At 45.9% G+C, this 8,836-nt stretch overlaps 1 protein-coding gene and 1 long non-coding RNA gene across 2 annotated transcripts in view; both read left to right on the top strand.

The window, feature by feature from the left end:
* The first annotated feature begins 360 nt into the window (after positions 1-360).
* LOC310776852 lies at positions 361-2,020 on the top strand. The gene is made up of 3 exons (XR_014552710.1): positions 361-468; positions 1,520-1,624; positions 1,925-2,020. It is a non-coding gene; the product is annotated as an uncharacterized lncRNA (long non-coding RNA).
* Positions 2,021-2,203: 183 nt separating this feature from the next.
* LOC310776315 (adhesion G-protein coupled receptor G7-like) overlaps positions 2,204-8,836 on the top strand; it is a gene marked incomplete at its 5' end in the record, with an annotated part of 29,060 nt that continues 22,427 nt past the window's right edge. Inside the window, 3 exons of the mRNA XM_083636517.1 lie at positions 2,204-2,230; positions 2,279-2,419; positions 4,254-4,330. Of these exons, the coding sequence (XP_083492643.1) occupies positions 2,204-2,230; positions 2,279-2,419; positions 4,254-4,330 (245 nt within the window). The remainder of the gene's footprint in view (positions 2,231-2,278; positions 2,420-4,253; positions 4,331-8,836) is intronic.

The raw sequence follows: 8,836 nt of genomic DNA, 5'->3' as shown, positions 1-8,836 counted from the left end.
ACTAGTAATATGTAGTATATTACATTTTGAAAGTAACTTGCCCAACACTGCATCTTAGTAGCCTACTATCTACCATTATTGTTGATTAGCTTCACGCTGTTCAATCTAACCAGTTCATCTGCATTCAAATGACATCTGTTTTCTTCCTGGTTTGATTTGACGTTCTGCCGGCGCGCCGCGTTTCAACTTCTAACTCGCATTACGTGACATAGTAACTGATATATTACTGAAATCCTATTGGTAATGTGTTATATTATTGTGTTCCCTGTCATTAACCTGGACTTCCACAACAATTTACAGTGTTCCTTACTGACAAAAATCCCACTTTCCCAGCAGCTAGCACCAAAGCCACTCCCACTCCCAAAGCCACTCCCACTCCCAGCCCCCTGGTTTGTGTTCATGGAGGACAGCTGCTGGCTGGTGTCTGTATCTGTCCTGATGAATGGACTGGAGAGACGTGCTCAGCAGGTAGGGATGTGTGTGTGTGTGTGTGTGTGTGTGTGTGTGTGTGTGTGTGTGTGTGTGTGTGTGTGTGTGTGTGTGTGTGCCTGTGTGTGTGTGTGTGTGTGTGTGTGTGTGTGTGTGTGTGTGTGTGTGTGTGTGTGTGTGTGCCTGTGTGTGTGTGTGTGTGTGTGTGTGGGGGTGTGGGGGGGTGGGGGGGGGTTAGGGGGGGTATTATCCATAATTGCATTGGTTCATTCTGACCAAAACAGGGTTTGTCCGTCCTGTACTTTTTAATGTTCTGATATTTAATTCAATGTAGAACCATTATGAAGATAAAGAGTTCTAGTAAGAACCCTTAAAGGAACACTCCGCCGATTTTCAACCAGCTTTGTATCATTACAACATCAGCAGTAATTAATTAATTTTATTTGACAGTTTTTGTTGAGAGTTGATTTGAGTTAAGTTGTGGACCAGTGATGACATTCATGCACAAATAATGTCATCACTGGTCCACAACCTAACTCAAATCCACTCTCAATAACTGTCAAACTAATGAATGATTGCCAAACTGTTTACAGTTTTCTGATGTAGGCTACTGCTGATGTTGTAATGATATAAAGCTGGTTGAAAGTGTTCCTGGCTTAATAGATGGTTAGCTAGAACCTTTGAACCTCCTGTATTAGGAATCGTTCCATAAAATTCACCACATAACAAAGGCTTTATTTAATTCAAATCTGATGAAAGCCCAAAACAGCACAAATCTAATTTTCTCATAAAATCATGTTTCTATACAAACACGCCAGCGTGACATCAGACTCATTTTGATGGTTTGGTAGAGGATATAGAACCTACGGTTCGTTTATAGAACCCTAATGAACCTTGTGTGTGAGTGTGCGTGCATTGCAATAATAACAATTAATAACATTAATTGTTATGTAATAAGATTGTCCTCCTCTTCAAGAATATGACTTTAAGATATACAAAATATTAAAAAGTTTGTTTACATTTGAAGGACCCTAAAAAAGTTGCATAGTATACCTTTACTTGTTTAATTAATCATGCCTTTTCCTCTTAGAAAATTTCTGCCACGCGAAAAGAATCGGCATATTCAACTTCCCACGCACCCTTATCGGCTCGTTTGGATATGCTGAGGAAGTTTGTCCTAAAGGAACAAATAGTGGTAAGTTGATCTCAACCATGACACTGTAGATACCTACCATCCATCTATACAGTAGATCTACCATCTATTCACCCATCTATCTATCCATCCATCCATCCATCCACTCATCCATTCATTCACCTATTCATCTACCTATAATCTAGCTATCCATTCACTGACCCAATGTGTCAATCTATCCACCCATCCATAGTTTTACTTTTCAGTTCTTCTGAAATTATGAATAGAATATGAGGTTCTCTCTCCCATATTGATGATTAAAGGGTATTTCTTTGTGTCCAACATGTCACCTTCCCTGTCTAGCTGGCACCCCGCGGGCCTCAGCAAGATGTACAAACCAGAGAGGATTCCAGAGTTTTGAGGAGCTACACCTTCTCCAGTGTGACCTGACGCTCAGTGACATACAAGAAGATGTGAGAACACATGATGCTCTCCTCCCTTAAACCCTCAAATACCCTCTTGCTTAACCTGTACTGTTCCTGGCCATCTACTGGCAAAAACAAGTGATCAAATCCCAAAACAGACAAAACTGTACTTCAAGTGATCGCACTCCATTGGCACATTTCTTTTTCATGTGTTAATATGAGAATAAATCACTTGTTAAGAAGGGTAATTTTTGCACATCTCTAAATAAAACAAATATCCTTCATCTCTCAGCTTACCAGCCAAGCCGATTTAGAGAAGTTAGCGGCCAGCACTCAAATCCTGACCTCCAGACCTGATAGACTGATTGCTGAAGACGTCATCACTGCAGTTGAGATCGCCAACACACTCCTGCTGTCTCCTAAAGTCACCGAGGTATGAAACACCTCTTCCACCTGCACATTATTAGTGGTTCAAGAGGGGCTAACCTCTTGTTTTTCAACCGGTTTGTTTACCGTCACTATTTAGGGGTCCAAGCACCGTGGACATCGCCAGACCAATTCGCAAATGCAAGTGCATCTGCAGAGCAAATAGAAAATGATCTTGCAGATTCGTCAGGTTCCCAGACTACCATGGAGATTATTTTTCTGGGCTAAAAGTATCTGCACCTCAGAAAATGTGAGCCCCAGAGCAACCACATTTGGCAGGTGGTTTTCCCCCACTACTCAGGAAAGGCAATAACCCCATGCCGACCAGATGGTGGCGCTATTCCAACTTATAATGTGATACCATATCTGGTGACTTCTAGCAATTTTCTGAGCAGCCAATTATGTTTTCCTTGGAAAAGATTGTCCAATCATCACAAAACTCGCTGAACATGTTCAGATATCAGTGATCATGTGTGCAAAACTTAGATTGAATATTAGTAGGGGCACCGCAAATGCCAAAAACATATATATTTGGGATTGAGTCATGTCCTCAAAACCACATGCCAGGCTCAGCACCATAGCTCCTGCATCACATCTCTAGGTTGCTTAGTCCTTGGATGGCAGACCACTAGTGCTAGAGACTTAAACCCCAGGGGAAGCAGGCAGCTGTGAGCAGCTAACACAAGCTAACGCTAATGTGCTGGTGTTGCTATATTAGGTAACGTTAGCTTGCTAACTAATATGTAATATAGATAATCAATTCAACACCCAGAAGGTTCGCTAACGTTGCCGTCTTGTGTGGATAAGGTAATAGTCGTAAAATATGCCTAACGTTACTTCCGTTATGCTTATGGAACATTGTTTTGACTGCAGTGCATCAACTTAGCTCACATCAGCCCCAGGCATAGACTGTAGGATGGTGCGTCTATGTGCCGACAGCCCACAAGCAGAACCAGCTGAGCGAGGCGGCGTGCAGCGTGTCGGTGGACCAGCTAGAGCTCCTGCACGGCTCCAGCATGGTGGGCTCCAGCCCTAACCCCTAACCCTAACCCCTAACCCTTGACCCTAACCCCACCGGGCTGTCAGCATTGCGGGCTGTCGGCACTGCGGGTGGTCGTCATAGCGAGCAGACCCTGACTGTAATAGGCCCTGTAGCTGGCAGTTAGCTCCTGGCTCATGCTAACGTTAGTATCCACCATTTCTCCGCAGCCAATGCAAGCCAAAACATGACCAAACATGCCACAATAACATCTGCTAATTTGTCGACACAAAATGGCCCCCAAAGGGTCTATCGTGTTGCGAGACCAGGCTCCCTAAGTGCACGTTCACACCATATGCAAAAGCCACGCAGTTTCAATTCAGCGTCTTGTTAACAGGCGAGTCCGTTCACACCGGCCGCACACCACGCTGACGCCACGCCAAGGCCACGCTGATCCAATAGTTTCAGCTTCTGTTCTATTTTCCAAGCGTGCTGCGCGCTGATCCCGAGCTGCCAGGCAGGCAGTCAATGCAACTTGTGAGGGGTGGGGGGGGCCTGTGAGGGGTGGGAGGGGCCAGAGCAGCAGCTCCGAGCCGGCCGCTGAGGAAAAGAGACTGGTGTGACCTCTTTGGTGTCGGATCAGCTTGAGTCTGCTTCAAGCTTCAGTTCGGCTTTGGCGTCTGGTGTGTTCGGCCACTAAGGATAACACTTTCACAGCCTCAATTCTCAATTTCAGAGATCAAGCAACAGTTTTTTTTTTACTGATATTGGTTTGTAAATTAACTCAACTGTATTTTTATTGTGGGAGTACAATGCTTTCTATGCTGTTCTCTATCCTCCTATGCTAATGTTTGTGTTACAGAGAATTAGGGTGGCAGCAATAGCTACAGTCAGCCAGTTGCTGGATTCCAGTGTTCCGTCTGCGCCTGAACATCACAGGTACGGGTTGGGCTATAGGGTTTAAAGTGACATTGAACTTCGGTAGTGTCTTGGACTGCGTAGCTTTTGTAACAGCCCAGGCTCAGTGGACTGTACAAATGAGGGGAGACCACACATGTTTTAAAGTCATAACCAAAAGTATTTATTATAAACTAAATGAATTAATCAAAAGATAAGATTAGATGTGTCAGTCAGTAACGTCAGTAGTGAATGCAGTGTGTGGATGAGTGAGAAGTGTAGTGTAGTGTAGATGTTTGAGATGTATGAAAGTAAGATCCAAAGAGCCTGAGCTCAAAGCAAACCAACAAGGTGGAGAGAGGAGGAGAGAGAGAATGAGAGTGAGCAGCCAGCTCAAATAGGGAGCATCCAGGTGCTCCAGATCAGCTAATCAAGCAGCCCCAGCCTCTGCCCAGCCAGGACCTGCAGACTGAAACAACCAATCAGTACAGTGAACCCACAGCACATATTGAGGGCTGCCACACCCCCCCCCTTAAAAAACTGGGTACCACCTAAATCCCAAACGAATAGAAACTGTACGAATAATTTTAAATACATTTACCATCCCATTTTTTTCCCCCATAAGTCCCCTGTAACCCCTAATATGAGGCTACACCAATTGGAATCTATATACAAGACATACATTACCAATAGGCAGTAGTTAGCTCAACTGAAAACCAAAGATCTCCCAACACCCCGTCTACCATCCTTTTCTCCACCTCAGCAACCTGGTACCTAGGAGCAATTTAAGAGGAGGAGGAGGACAGAAAACAAGAAGGCAAAGGAGACCAGGATTAACAGTGAAATAAACTGCTTATGGCTCAAAATCCCCGAGACAGAGCATCAGCCATCACATTATCTACGCCTTTAATGTGGCGGATGTCCAAGTGATATGGCTGCAGAAATAATGCCCATCTCATAAGCCTTTGGTTCGGGTTTTGTAATGACCGCAAGAAAGTGAGGGGATTGTGGTCAGTGTAGACCACCAACGGAACAACGCCACCCCCCACGTACACGTCAAAGTGTTGAAGACCCAAAATAAGAGCAAGCGCCTCCTTTTCAATCACAGAGTAATTCAACTGGTAGGAGTTGAACTTCTTGGAAAAATAGCCAATTACCCGATCAAGGCCGTGGTCATCAGCCTGCAACAGCACTGCCCCTGCTCCAACATTACTGGCATCCACCTGAAGCTGGAAAGGGTGGTCCATACGTGGCGCAGCCAGAACCGGAGCAGAGCACAAGAGTGTTTTCACGTTCTCAAAAGCAGTTTGACACTTGGAAGACCAGACGTATTTAGCTTGTGCCTTCAACAAGTCTGTCAGTGGCGCGACCACAGAGGAAAAGTTTTTACAAAAACTCCGGTAATAACCCACCATACCAAGAAAACGCTCAAGGTCTTTCTTGGTAGGAGGTGGTGGAAACTGCTGAACTGCTTCCACTTTAGCTTGTACTGCTCGCACTTCACCGTGACCCACCACTTTACCGAGGTAAGTCACCGTGGCTTTCACAAATTCACATTTTGCCAGGTTGATGGTTAAATCTGCCCAAACCAACCGGTCAAACAACGCGCGCACCCGCTGAACATGTTCTTCCCAGGTATCACTGTATACGACCACATCATCTAAATATACAGCACACCCGTCCAGCCCAGACACGACCCGATTCATAAGGCGTTGAAAAGTGGCTGGCGCGTTTCTTAACCCAAATGGCATTACTGTGTACGAGTACAAACCAGTAGATGTAATGAAAGCACAAATCTCACGCGCTCTCTCAGTCAACGGGATTTGCCAGTATCCTTTTAAAAGATCAAATTTACTAACATAACGCGCAGACCCCACCTGATCCACACAATCCTCCATTCTAGGAAGAGGAAAGGAGTCTGGCTTAGTTACATTATTGACCTTGCGAAAATCTGTGCACGGTCTAAAGGTCAAATCTGGTTTTTTAACCAAAATGCACGGCGAAGCCCAGCTGGAATGACATGGTTCAGCTATGTTATTCTCTAACATGTACTGTACTTCAGATTCGAGATGTCTCCGTTTCTCCGGGTTGACCCGATAGAAACGCTGCCGGATAGGTTTTGCATAGGTTTTGCATCCCCAACATCCACATCATGTTCTATCAGATGGGTGCGTGACGGGGTATCTGAAAAAAGAGAAGGACAACTCTCAATCAAACTGGCCATTTCCTCCCTCTTAGGACCATCCAAATGCCCCAACACCACATCCAAGTTATTGAGAGCTTCCGAATTTTTCAAACGGCCCCGCAAAACCCCCTCATCCGGACTCACTGCTTCATCCCCCTCATATGCTGCCACCATATGAGATGAGATCACACCCTCAGTACATGTTAACAGAACCGGTCGAACCCCTTCTGCTGTTTCATCAGGGCGTTCAGGACCCTCTGCTGAAGAAACATAGTAAGGCTTTAACAGGTTAACATGACAGAGCCTAGTGGACCTCCTGCGTTTTGGTGTGGCTATCAAATAATTTTGTTCTGAGATTTTCTTCACCACAGAAAAAGGGCCAGTGTACTTAGCCTGGAACGGCGACCCCACCATAGGCAACAGAGCCAGAACTTGATCCCCTGCAGTGAACTGCTTTGGCTCTGCACGGCGATCATAAAGGCGCTTCATTTTACCTTGGGCAGTCTCCAAATTGTTTTTTGCCATTTCCAGTGCTGAATACAGCCTATGTCTAAAGCCATTGACATAACTTAATAGATTTTGGGGAGGTTGAGGTGATTTCCATCCATCAGCCAGCACAGCCAACAGACCGCGAACCTTATGCCCAAAAACCAAGTCATTAGGGCTAAACCCCAAACTTTCTTGTACCACCTCCCGCACTAACAGTAACCATGGCAACCCTTCCTCCCAGTCACCCCCCAACTCTGTACAGTATGAGCGCATCAGAGACTTCAATGTCTGGTGGAATCGCTCAAGCGCACCCTGGCTTTGAGCATGATACGCCGACGCCTGGTTGTGCTTGATGTGAAGTTGTTTTAACACTTGAGCAAATAACCGAGACGTAAAATTGGAGCCCTGGTCGCTTTGTACCACCCGTGGTATGCCAAACACTGAAATGAACTGTGTCAGAGCCCTGAGCACAGATTTGGCAGTAATAGTACGGAGTGGATAAGCAGCAGGGTAACGGGTTGCTTGACACATCACTGTCAACAAATAGATGCTCCCCGACTTCGACCGAGGCAACGGACCGACACAATCGACTATTAAGTGCTCAAACGGCTGACCAACTGCTGGAATGGGAAAAAGAGGTACAGGTTTTAACACCTGGTTAGGTTTACTGGTAAGCTGACATGTGTGACATGTTTTTATGTAGCCCGAAATATCACGTTTTAGGCGAGGCCAAAAAAAGTTACGCAGCACACGGTCATAAGTCTTACGGACACCCAAATGACCTGCCACGTTGTCATGTGCCACCTTCAGCACGGCCTCCCTAAACTTCTTCGGTACCACTATTTGCACAATGGGATCCCCAATAAACTCCTCTCCCTGGGGCAGCCATTTCCTTACCAGCACCTCATCCAGGAGAAAATAACCCTGGGCAGCAGTTTCCATTTCAGCCGCCGTCAGAGCACTGTCGCAAAGCTCCTGTAGAGACGAATCAGCTCTCTGCTCCTTAATCAAATCAGAAGGAGAAACAGATAAGAGCTCGGCAGGCAAAGACAGTTTTACCTTATTAGAATGTTCATGTGTCGTCTCCTGACCAGGCACCACTGCAGCCCGACTCATAGAACGAGTCACTGCACAGGATGTAAATACCTCAGGCAAATCTGAGACACCAGGCTCCTGAGAAGGAGGCCCTGTAACCGGCACCTGTGTCACAACCAGTGGAGAACCGTCCACCCAGACCCGGCCCCCTGCCAGATCATTCCCCAGAATGACATCAACGCCATCCACAGGCAACTGAGGACGCACACCAATCATTACTTCTCCCTCCACCAGACCAGAGACAAGTTGTATTTTGTGCAGAGGAACAGCCAGAATTTTCATCCCCATTCCCCTTACCAATTTTGAGTTTCCAGTATCCGAACCAGCTGAAAACGATAGCACTGATTCCCGAACAAAACTGTCCAAAGCCCCCGTATCTCTCAAAATCCTAACAGGGAATTTCTCATCACTGCCCACAAGTGAAACAAACCCCTGTGACATGAATGCAGCATAACCATTACCACCCTCCTGATGCGAGCCCACTGAGTGTACTTGCACCTGAGGAGACACAACTGGACATGGTGCAGCACAGGCAGCTGGTTTTACCTGTGACCCATTTGACTTTGGCTTCGATTTCAACATGGGACACCAGGGACACTCATTTTTCCAATGCCCAGTGCGCTGGCAATAATTACAGACAGTATTACTGCGGTCACTTTTACTAAATGCTGGCTCCGGAGCTGCCTTGAAAGTTCTCGAACGTCCATAAAAATCCTTATAGCCCCCCTCACCATCATTACGCCGCTCTCCAAAACTGCTCTTATGCGTTAAGACAAACT

Source organism: Poromitra crassiceps (genome assembly GCF_964638095.1).
Source record: "Poromitra crassiceps genome assembly, chromosome: 5".
NCBI classification, from domain to species: Eukaryota; Metazoa; Chordata; class Actinopteri; order Beryciformes; family Melamphaidae; genus Poromitra; species Poromitra crassiceps.
This window is presented reverse-complemented; position numbering and strand designations above follow the sequence as displayed.